Source organism: Marmota marmota, unplaced genomic scaffold (assembly GCF_001458135.2).
Source record: "Marmota marmota marmota unplaced genomic scaffold, marMar, whole genome shotgun sequence".
NCBI classification, from domain to species: domain Eukaryota; kingdom Metazoa; phylum Chordata; class Mammalia; order Rodentia; family Sciuridae; genus Marmota; species Marmota marmota.
The window spans coordinates 85,602,906-85,615,559 of NW_026000026.1; the positions used below are offsets into that span (position 1 = coordinate 85,602,906).

Here is a 12,654-nt window from a genome sequence, read left to right on the forward strand (position 1 = left end):
CCCCATATTATAAAGAGCTTTATTGGGACACAATAAAGATATACTAGAAATTCAGGGGTCAAAGATGCTATAATGAACGACTGTTTTTAAATTTTTTTTCTTAAAGGCAAGAATCTGGTAAAATCATCATCATCATCAGCAGCAGGGACAGGTTTAAAAGAAGTACATAAAAAGATTTTTTTTTTTCACATTATGACCCCAGCTGACAGCATAATTATTACTGATGTATACACCTTTTTTTTTGTGTGTGTGGTACTTGGGATTGAACCTGTGGTACTTTACCACTGAGTTATAACTCCAACCCCCTCCCTTTTTTTCCCTTTTGATACAGGGTCTCACTAAGTTGTCCAGACTGACCTCAAATATGTGATCCTCAGACTCCTGAGTTCCTGGGATTGCAGGTGTGCTCCCCCCCAAATCTTTTTATTGGTTCTTTGATGATGTGTACAATATTTGTCTTAAAAATGCTGAAGAGGGAAAAATCAAATGGATTGTGCTAATGTCTGTGTCCTTTAGATCACCAGGACCACTGATGAACAAAAAAAGCATTTTCTGAATTTCACCATCCTAACATACATAAACCAAAACAGCAGACAATTCATATTAAAGTCAGAAAAATTTCAGTCTGATTCTATGAATTTATAAAGTAGGATGAGTTGTTGAAGGCAAGGAAAATACATTCTTAAAAAATGAATCTGGGCTGATTTCAAAGAATTGCATAAATGAATACCTAGATGATGTTTTAGAGCATTGTAGAGTACATGTAGGAAGGTACCTTAAATTTTCACAAAGCTTGAGGGCTGAGGATATAGCTCGGTTGGTAGAGTGCTTGCCTTACATGGACAAGGCCCTGGGTTCAATCCTCACTACATAAAAAACAAAACAACAACAACAACAAAAACCCATGAAGCTTGAGAGGTGAACCATAATAATAATAGTACTTCCAGAATATGGAAGATTGGCAATTGATATTAACTAAAATAATATATGCGTAATCATAGATTAAGATGCCAGAATGCATAGAAATAGCATTACAATTGATAATCTCTTTATAAGTTGTTTTCTGTTTCTAGAAAGGTAGAAACATACATCTAGAAAGTATACAAGTGTTTAAGGGCAAGGTATTTGGTGGACTCTTGTCATTATTTGGCTACTTGGCATTTGAAGCCCCTTAACCCCGTGTTAAGGTAATCTCCTACATTTGAACCCAGGTGGTAGAGGCTGAACCAGCCCAATGCTTGCTTTCCCATGCTGTATAGTTAATGCACAGGTGTATGACCTAGATTCCACTATTAGATCCACCTGAACCAGATTTTTGACTTGTAAGCTAGTAATGAAAAACAGAACCAGTAGCAATAGCAAGTGGCATTTCCAATGCAAAAAGAATACCAACTAAGAAATGATGGAGCATCCTTTCCCTTCGGAAAGCTTAACTGCAGTGCTTGTTGGAAAGTTAAGTTCCAGGTGCAGAACCAGCAGCCATGCTGTGCTGGTGACAATAGTGAGATCTGTTTCTTTGCTGAGAACCATCCAATCTTTTAAAGCATCTTATCTAATTTAAAAAATGTGACGACTGCTCATTGTTGGAAATATGTAGAATTTAGAAAAAGACAAGGTGTTTTCATGTGTACACACATATGTAGGGTTTATAAGATTGGGATCATACCATAGTTTTATTCTTGTAATGTGATTTTCTTTCTTTCTTTTTTTGGGGGTACTGGGGATTGAACTCAGGGGCACTTGGCCACTGAGACACATCCCCAGCCCTATTTTGTATTTTATTTAGAGACAGGGTCTCACTGAGTTGCTTAGGGCCTCGCTTTTTGCTGAGGCTGGCTTTGAACTCACCATTGTCTTGTCTCATCCTGGGATTACAGGTGTGTGCCACTGTGCCTGGCTTGTAATGTGATTTTCTGTTTTATTTTCAATGCCTTTCTTTGACAGGACAATTCTAAATAACAAAATCATTTAACTGTTCTGCTGTTGAATGTTTAGATTTAATATTCTGCTGTCAGAAGGCTTCGAAGAACATTCTTATATGTAAAACACTGACTACATCTCTAATTATTGCTTTAGGGTAAATTCCTAGATGGCAGACCATTAACAGTAAAATGTGAACATTTTAAGGCTCTGTACCCATTTGTAAAATTGTTCTCCAGAGGTGGCTGACCCACTCTTGATTCCCTGGTGGGTTCTGAATATACAGCACTGGCAATGAACTTTTACAAAACTGGAATGTCAGACATGAAAATATGGATTTTAGAGACATGAGCATATTGAATCCTCACAATAGCACTATGTTTTGATACCCTAAGTTGCATTAAAAAAAAAATTAAAGGGAAATGGCCAAACTTCCTGTGTTCCACAAATCATAAAATGTAGACTCAAACCTGGAAAAGCATTAGCTTTCTTATTTCAAAATTCACCTTTTCCCCTAATACCACTGTAACTCATGAATGTAAATAGCTTTTGAGTTTTGAAATAAGTATTTGGAAGAAAAGAAGTATGAATTGAGTTGAAAGTAGTAGCGTAGAGGTAGAGAAAGTGTTAAAAAGCACAGCACATCTTAGTTACCCTTGTTTACAAACTGACAAAACACAGGGTGAGCAGGGTGTTTTAACCAATGAGTATTTTATTAAAAGCCAGTGGTGCACCAGGCTCAGTTGTTGTCCAGTAGGCCGACAAATACAAATGATGCCACCAATTCACTTAGCTTATCTGATTAAACAAAATACATTTCATAGAAATGATTATAAAATGCATTGCTGATAGAAACAGAATATATTTTATACTTATAGATCTTGTACCCTAAATAATTATTAGTAAAAACCAGCCAACCCATATGGTAAATAAAGTTAGCAACCAGTTATTTCTTTATTTTAGTCAACAGAGAAAGACAATTGTCATGTTGAAATGGGTTTCTGCATTCATCACAGCCTTACTGTTTCAAAGCTAATGTAGTTGACCTACAATATGAAAAATTCATTTTTTATTCTGTATTAAATAATTGTTAAACACTTTTGGTTTAAAGTTAGTTTTGGTTTCAGAATAAGTTTAATTTAGTATTTCTGTCTCGTGCCTCATGATTCACCATCTGTGGTGGGTGAGAATCACTCCAATTAAGTATTGGTTACAGGAACAAAGCAAAACATAAATGGGATAGTTTAATCCACTTTGCTTGACATTCTTACCAAAACTGAATGAAGAAGTTAAGATACATAGGTGATTTCAAGCAAAACACAACAGCAGAAGGGGGAAGGGAGTGGGCGGGGGAAACTGGTGTTATTTGAAGCAAGCCTGTCTAATATTTAGAGACATTTATTGCCTTTTTGGAGACTCGGGTCATTCTTTAAAGGACTGTATTGAGTCCATTGGTGTTTGATGTATCCCTAGGTTTGAAGGTTGGCTAGGAGGGGTGTAAGAGCAAAAGGAGGGTGGGAAGGACTTAACAGGTGTGGGGTGGAGTGTTTACTGACACAATCCCGGCAATCGCAGAACCCCAATTGCCCCAGGGAGTGTCCACCAGGCCTTTCCTGAGACCTCCAGAGATGGGTCTGTTTTCTTCAGGCAGCGGCGGCAGCAGTAGAAGCAGCAGCAGCAGCAAAAACTTCTTCAGAGACAAGGTCAACTTTTATTGCACAAGAAGCAGAACAAATCCCCTCCCCTATCCTGAGCTGGAGACCTCCCAGTGCAAACAGGTCTGGATTCTCATCGGCTCGCACCTCTGGCCAGCAGGGGGCGCTTAACAAGCACGCCTGGGGAGCACCTTCTTGGCGGGAAACGTGAGGTATTGTGTTGGCCCCAGCAATCTGGTGGGTCAGTCACTATTCTCAAGCAGCTTTTGTAAGTTGTTTTGTATCTTGAAATAAAAAAGAAACTTCTGTTAGTAAACAGAATGGAGTATCTTAAGGGTGTATTTGCCATGGCCTGTGTAATACTTGAGATTCAATATTTTCTACTTTGAATAAAAAGGTACACATAGGTTAAAGTGAAATAAGGCAAGCAAATGATTTTTTCAAGGACTAGAATTCTGTTTGACAATCGAATCTGAAAATGAAAAAAAAAAAAAACTAAAGGAAAAAAAAAGAGTGGCACAAAAATGAAAATGTCAGTAGAGACTGAGAGAAATGAGATAGAAGAAAAAGAACAAAGAACTGACAACACCCAGTGCCACCCAAATTCATTTAGAGACCACGGGAAATTGGCCTTTCCAGAACCCCATTTGATGTTTTTTTTTTTTTTTTGTACCAGGGATTGAACTCAGGAACACTCAACAACTGAGCCATATCACTAGCTCTATTTTGCATTTTATTTACAGACAGGGTCTCACTGAGTTGCGTAGTGCTTCACTATTGCGGAGGCTGGCTTTGAACTCACGATCCTACTGTCTCTATCTCCCAAGCCACTGAGATTACAGGAGTGTGCCACCATGCCTGGATCCTTTGATGGTTTAATTAGGCTAATGCCACATCATAATCATTAACATTCCCATTAGATATAATTTATGCACAACACTCCCAAGAAAACTGTAAATTTCACGGGGATAGGAATTGACCAAGGGATCGACCATGTCTTATGCTTGGACCTTAAGACTATAATCCACTAAAAATGGGCATTAAATGTCTGTTGAATAAAAGAATTTTAAAGAATTCAGAGCAAGGAATTCTCAACAACCAATATGGTGTTGGGAGTAAGGAACTCCATGCATCAAAGAAAAAAAAAAAAAAGGAGAACGTATTCTCCTATAATCTGGGTATTTGTCCCCTCTCACACTCATGTTGAAACTTAATCCCCAGTCATATGTTTAGTATTTTGAGGCAGGGCTTTATAGGAGGAGGAAGAGATACCCAAATTAGTAAGCTTGTTGTCTCACCATGTGAACCCTTGTGCCACCTCAGGACTCCACAGACTCCCTATCAGCAAGAAGGCTTTCACTAGATGTGGCCCCACAACCTTGGACCTCCCTACCTCCTGAACCATAAGCTGAATAAGCCTTTATTCTTTATAAGTTGCCCAGTCTGTGATCTTCTGTTACAGCAAAAGAAAATAGACTAATAGACTAAGATATCTTTTGAAAAGGTCTGTGATGTCCTTCAGGCATACTTGGGCAAAAAAAGAGAAAAGGTCTCTAATGTGTACGTGCTAGGAACTGGATGTGTTGCTCACCTTAACCACCCAATACCACACACAGGCAGTTCTGTACATGAAATTGAGGACCAGAGGGGTTAAGGAACATGACCAGTTACACAAGCAGTAAGTGGCAGAGTAGTGATAAAAACAAAATTTACACTCTTTCTACCATACCATTCTACCACCATTAATGGCACTTCTAGTATCAAGAAAATAACTATGTATTTCTTTGCTCATAAAAAAAAATTGCCTTCTCTCATATTCCTGCTTCTTAACTTCCCTGCCTCCCTCAGTACCAAGGATAAGTGGAAAAACAGGAGTAGGAAGATTAAAAAAAAAAAAGAAACAAAAGATAGATATCCAAAATAGTGAAGACACACTTACTAAGGGCAAAAAACAAACAAAAAAAACTCTAAAACAAAAAACCAAATCCACAAAAATAAAACAAAAGAGGCAAACAATTTGTAGAAGAAAACCCAAATGTCTGATAAATAGATGAGAGGGTCAACCTCAGCAGTAATTAGGAAAATACAAAGAAAATTCATAATGAGATTCATAGTATCAGACTGGTAAGCAGGGGCCTGAATGGGTCAGGATAGGGCCAGTGGAAAGAGACTTTGAGGAGACATTTGAGGGTAAAGTTCATAGGATTTGCCAACACATTAGTCAATCAGGGGCAGGCGAAAAGCGGAAGGAGGTAGACATTATTCTTAGACTTCTAATGAGGAAGACTGAAAAGAACAGTGATCCCATGAGCAGAAACTGGGAGGTATTAACCAGGGAAAGACCATGAAGCTTAGACATGACCCATCCTTGAAGGTGTGAAAAGAAATCACTGGTACTGTGTAAAAGGAGCAGCCACCTTTCACACTTTTCCATAGCATGGAGCTGTTATTTCACCCCAGGCTGTGCTGTGTAATTGTAATTGCCTCTGAGGAAGGGGGCAGACCCATCCAAAACCAGGGGGGTGGCCTGATAACTCTTTTTCATACTCAGATTCCCTTGAGTAATGCACATAACTTATAGCTTTTCAGAATGTCAATTTGACCCAAATCTCCTTTTTACTAATTCTGCTTTGGGACAAAGGTGGTCTCCACTGGTACTACTGGAGAGGTCTCCCTAGCTGGCTAGCTGAACTGGGTCTGAAGCCCTACCAGAGACCCAGCCAGCTGTAGACCTGCTAAGAACAAGTCTTCCTGTATTCTGTCCCATTTCTACAGAATGTGGCATCCTGGCCAGGCCTGGCAGGAGAGTGAGAAGGAGAAAGCAGCAGGATTCTGTGTGCTTCCTATTCAGAGAATACCATTTGAATGTCAGAGTGAAAACTAATACCACTCTGTTCTCTAGGTCAGCATGAAAGGCAACATTAGTAAGCATTTCTTTATAAACAAAACCCCAACGACAGAATAAAAAAAATCATCTTCAATTCTCAGAACCTGATGTTTTAGAAAGGAAAAAAAAATTAGTATCTAACCCACATCTGGTCTAGTTGATTTTGGATTTAAAAGAAAATGTTTCTTAGTTTGGCCAGAGATACAATGACTCAATATGAATTATCTGGTTGAAACAGTGGTTTGGAAACTCCTTTGCTTTCAACCCTTGTTTCTTAAATGCTAGGTAACATTTAGTGTAGGACAGCAAAGATAACTTTGCTCATTTATATTTCATATTTCTTCCCAGAACTGCACTATTATGTAAAGCCACCAAATACTCAGAATTCATGATCGCAGTTCTAAGCAAACACTTGATTTTTCACTCTACACTTTTCCTTAAGGATTAAGATTAGAAAGAAAAAGAAAGAAAGGAAGAAAGGAAGGAAGGAAGGAAGGAAGGAAGGAAGGAAGGAAGGAAGGAAGGAAGGAAGGAAGGGGAAGGGACACAAATGCTGAAAGACTTGTTTATTAGGTTTAATTCTGGGATTTTTCTAGCATGTTGTTTCTCCTTGTTCACTCTCCCATCGTCTTCCAAGAATGCCACAAGCTAATGACAGATTTGCCCTGGGAAGATATTATTAGAGGTAGAGGTACATCAGTGGCCTCATCTACAAAGTTAAGGTCTGGATTCTGAGAAGCAATAAAGCCTACGGCTGCTTGCTTGACTAATATATCAATTAACTGATATATGCCTCTGTTTGTCTTGTCCAAGAGATTGAATCCAGGGCTTCTTACATGCTGAACACATGCTATACCACTGAGCCCCAATCCCAGCCCCTAGGAGAGAAAGTTTCTAAGCACAACTTCGCAATCAGACCAGTTTCAAAATGTAGGTCCCCAGTCAACTTTCTAGTGTATCACCTTGAGCAAGGTAATAAAACTTGTACCTTCTCTAACAGACAGTGACCTAATGCAATATTTTATGTATGGCAAGAATCAGCCTGGGTGGTGGTGGGACTGGTCAATTGTCTCAGTTGACTCCCTACCATGCCTAGTGTCAGTGGTCACTTTCCATTGAGTCCTATGGCACAGAGAAATATGTCTAATCAAGGAGAAAACAAAAGAAAGACCAAGGGAAACCATGTATTTAAAGGAAAATGAGATTAAAACCTGTTTCTTGGGGGCTGGGGTTGTGGCTCAGTGGTAGAGTGAATGTCTTGCATGTACGAGGCACTGGGTTTGATCCTCAGCACCACATAAAAATAAATAAATAAAATAAAGGTTTGTGTCCATCTACAACTAAAAAAAAAAGTAAAAAAAAATATATATCTGTATTTCCATTATGGAAATAAAAAGTATTTTTCCATATTTACTTTGTAAACCCCCGCCCCCTGCTCCCCTGCCAGGTTTGGTCATTTAGGTTTTCTGCAGACTGAGTTGTGTGAGTGTGTAAACCCTGGCCCATGGCAATTGATGGAAACTACCATGAGGAAAATGGGTCACCTTTTCTAACTTCACTATGTTAGCTGAAAGTTCTTGGCAGAGGACCTCCACATTTAATTGTACTTGTGATCCCAGGCTGGATGGTGCTATCTGTCTGTAAAAACAAAGAGAAAATTTATTAGCAGGGAGGGCAAAGAGAGAAGTGGAATGAATCCATTTTCAATTTGAGTGGCAAACTAGGCTATAATAGGAGAGAGGGAGCATTTCACTTGTTAATATCAGAAAGGCCCTGCAGTAATCCCCACCTCCAGACTAGGTATTTAGGAAATTAATTCTCACAAGCTCAGCTGAAAATCTTTTAAGCTATTTTTGTTCAAGGGAATGAGTTGTGCCTTGGCTTCCTAACAAAAATCAGACCATTATTTTCAAGTACATGGTTTCTTAGACTCTTTCTATTAACTCCTAACATCCTTTCTTTCCCTACCACAGCATACATTTGTAAGGCTTATTGCTAACTCAGTAATACACAGATTTTTTTTTCAAATGGGAGAAAGTTTAGAAACGTCTATCTCATTAATCAAATTTCCATTCAAGTCTGAGATTTTTTGGTTCCTTCCTTGAGACTTGTCATACCATCATAACAGGTGTCCAATATTTACCATTTGACTATTTTGGGCATGGCTCTTACTCTGGGGTCCTTTAGTTGTTAACACCATAGGAAATTTGGAGAAGTACAGTAAATACATTTTTCTTAGAGAGATGATCTAAAGCTGTTTATGAGATTTTCACAATCAAGTTAAGAACCATAATCTGTATCCACTCTACATTTCTTACTTGTGATTTAACTGGCGCTGTTCAGTTTTTGGATGGTGGTGACTGGTCCAACTTATTTTACATAGGTGCTGTTTTTAAGATAGAGGGACTTGGTAAGTTATGGACAATTATTTAAATCTTAAGAAAGATGTCAATATTCTTCATCCTTGACCCATGGAAGCATGATCTCAATCCTTGATTTTTTTAGGTGAGGGATCTAAGGCCTGGAAAAGTGACTTACCAACATGAGACTCTGAGTAGCAGGTGTTCTCATCCCTGGGCTAGGGATATGGGGACGAGCAGAGCCAGCATCACAGGATGCTAACATGCTAACAAAGCTGGCAATATGCATGGATTCACAAGGATGGCTCTTCAGCAATGGAAGAGGAAAATTCACATGTGGATTCAGCTGCCCGGCAGCACAGATGGATCCCTCTGGACAAAGGACCTGGGGCAGCTTGGGTCCTGGAATAGGGCTGTGTCAACACACCTTCCCACCATGCTGTTCCCTGACCACATGTCACAAGCGATCTTTGTGATTTTTTTCCTTTGAAGGGTATTTTTCAGGTTCTTATTTCCTCCTGGATTGATTATTTTGAAAGTAGAATGAATGAATATTCAATTTGTTAGTGGAATTCCCCACTGATTATCACCAAGTTTATTAAATGATAATAGGACATGAGATCTATTTTTCTAATTGAACCAACTTCTTCTTATGTAATAGTGAACTAATAGCCTATAATAATCTGGAGTCACTATGCCTCTAATTCTGTTAACATTTGAACAGGTGAGAGAGTAAGGGCAGATTATGAATCTATTCCGAACTATTTATTAGGCTTCTATAATATATTGGTTCAAATGTAAACTGTGGCTCAAAAATAACCTGTAGACCAGCATATAGTAAGCCACAGAAGGTCTTTAGGTAACTTAAAGAGTAAAGAAGGTCCTAGAATGGTATACATAGCAATTCTCAAAGTGTTGATTATAGACCAGCACCATCAGCATCAATTGGGAAGTGCCATCCCAGGCTTATTGCATGAAAAACTCTTGGATGGATCCTTCAATCTGTTTGAACAAGCCCTGAAGATGATTTTGAGGCATCTTAAGGTTTAAGAGCCACTGATAGACTGAGAAGCCTATCTTTGTAATTTTGTAGATCTGCATTTGAATCCTGGTTTTACTATAAACAGTGAGACATTAGGTTAATTATTTCTTTTTATTTTATTCATTTATTTATATAGGGTGCTGAGAATTGAACCCAGTGCCTCACACATGCTAGGCAAGTGCTCTACTACTGAGCCACAGCTCCAGTCCTGTAAGCTAATTATTTCTGAGCCTCAGTTTTCTCATCTGTAAAATGGAAATAACAACCCTCTCATCAGATTATGGTAAAAATATAATGAAGATAATCTGTTTGTATTTGTATCTGTATATATCCATTCTAATAGAGATTCTTGCATATGGCAGGTAATTTGTTAAGGATTACCTCTACTTTTTTTTTTTAAATTAATTAATTTATTTTTTTAGTTTTCGGTGGACACAACATCTTTGTTTGTATGTGGTGCTGAGGATCGAACCCGGGCCGCACACATGCCAGGCGAGCGCGCTACCACTTGAGCCACATCCCCAGCCCCAAGGACTACCTCTACTTTTAAAACTCGAGCTAAAAGTATGCTTTCTAATCTGAAAGAATGATTCTATTTTACTTGAGGAAAGAATACTATGTCTGAACAGATTTATTTGGTCAGACATGTCAAAAAGGAATGAATGAAAAATCTTCACAGACATAGTCAACTAATTACTAGTCGTATGATTCTATAGTTGTTGGGAGTTTTGTAAACAAATTGGTTAAAGATTTAGACATGATGAAATGTGCTGAGTTACTTGCATTGTTTTTCTTTTACAATGTCCTGACTCACTGCCATTTTATGAAGATAAACTTGTATAGGTTAATAAACAGGCCAAGGTCACAACCGACTCTTGGAATCATAGAGCAAGACAATGTGAACTTAGGTGCGTTTCTTGCCATATTACTGGCAACAGTATAGTAACTCGAGAACAGTGCAGGGTTAGGTCATTCATCCCTAGGAACCTCCTACCTCTTGACTTTTTATATCCTTAAAAGTTTCATACAGAATGCATTCTCAGTGAATGTTTGCTAAGGAGGATGTCAAGCTTGGGTCAATTATTATGCTAATCTGAACAGCCAGTGGAGGTCAGCTAGAGGAAGCGTCTTACTCGGTACTGTGGGTATCCACGAAGGATGTTAGTGACCCCAGTCGCTCCTCCAGAGTGTTAATTCTGTATCTCATGTAGAAGGTCGAGATGATTAGGGCACAGGCACTGGAAAGAGATAAAGAGCAATTTCCAGCAGGTTAATGGCCAGGATCTAATATTCAAAAAACAATAAACTCAGAGCCAATTTGAATGCTGGAGCAAAGCATTTTCTAAAACAACTTGGCTAAAGAGGTGTTCAAAAGATCATTTTAAAAAACAGGTCGATGCTTGGGGCTGGGGTTGTGGCTCAGTGGTAGAGCGCCTGCCTAGCATGTGTGAGGCACTGCATTTGATTCTCAGCACCATATATAAAATAAATAAAAATAAAAGTCCATCAACAACTAATAAAAACATTTAAAAAATAGGTTGATGCTTGTCATGAAACTTCATGGCCAGAAGGAGACTTAAAAAGACTAAAGCCCTAGTCCCTCAAATTGCAAATGATGGACATTCTAATAAGACTGTTCAAGGTCAGACCCAGGCTGGACCATCAAGCCAGTGTTCCTCCTCCCTCTATTGGAGGAGTCTGGGCAGAGAGTGCCTAGTCTGCTCCCCAGTGACTCACAAATCCCTTGCTTTATCTGGAAACCAGACTGGGCATGTTCTCTTTATTGTGAGGAACAGCTTAGAATTGGACCATGCTATTTTCAGAAGGACTGGTTACAGACTGGAAGCTGTTTAAAAAGTCAATGCCTGCGTTTTTAGGAGAGGGAAAAGACATTTTGAAGATGTATTGTCTTTTCTTCACATTTTGAAGATGTCTTGTCCTTTCTTCAGAGGACAGGGAACAGACGGAAAAACAACAAGAAAAAGATACTTTGTAATTTATAGAATAATGTTCCAAGGAATGGTGTCTATTCAGAACTTAGTTCTCTGCTGAATTTGGTACAATCATTATGAAAATGTAACCTATGCTTAAGAAACCAAACAACGTCAATGTAGGGGACAGAAATTGTCAGACAAAATGTTTGGGTCCCATTAGAGACAAATACAACAAAGATTCACAATGGCTCTTGGCAATGTGAAGAGGTTTTTCCTTGAGAGAATTGAATCATTTGCTTAAATCACTCAGAGTAAATACATTTACTTACACAATTGCATAAAATATAAGAATATGGTGGAGAGCCGGACATTTCTGGGACTTCACTTTATGCAAAATTCCAATGTTTTCTGACAGACCTGTTGGGTGGAAACCAGAAAAGCAACAATTTGACACCGTGGCATACTTCCTTCATTAGGCAATGTCCCAGTGGGGAAAAGATCCTGGAGACAGGTGCTTATTCCCAGGGAAAAGACATCAGAGAAAAATATTAACTGAAGCCTTTTAGTTGTTACTTTAACCAGTAGTTTCAATTGTTTCTAAAATGTTTCATCCAACACATGTTCACTGAGAGCCTTCTTTGGGTCAAGTATTGAGTTGGGATCAATGGAGAACAACAGAACACCATCCTTGCTCTCATGCCAGCATAACTGGTGACCAGTTATTAGAAGATTAGTAAACAAGAACCAATTCAATGATTTGCATTTACCACCAATATTTGGATCATAATCTCAAAGTATTCAAAAGAATGAAGTGGTCTCCATGAAGACTAATTCAGCTTTGTCCCCCCCCCCCCCC

General features: G+C 38.7%; 1 protein-coding gene across 1 annotated transcript in view; it reads right to left on the bottom strand.

The window, feature by feature from the left end:
- Window positions 1-2,612: 2,612 nt before the first annotated feature.
- Gramd2b (GRAM domain containing 2B) overlaps window positions 2,613-12,654 on the bottom strand; it is a 105,503-nt gene continuing 95,461 nt past the window's right edge. The window contains exons 10-13 of the mRNA XM_048811886.1: window positions 12,128-12,267; window positions 10,998-11,102; window positions 8,007-8,100; window positions 2,613-3,859 (exon numbers count right to left, since the gene is read on the bottom strand). Of these exons, the coding sequence (XP_048667843.1) occupies window positions 3,818-3,859; window positions 8,007-8,100; window positions 10,998-11,102; window positions 12,128-12,267 (381 nt within the window). The 3' untranslated portion in view covers window positions 2,613-3,817. The remainder of the gene's footprint in view (window positions 3,860-8,006; window positions 8,101-10,997; window positions 11,103-12,127; window positions 12,268-12,654) is intronic.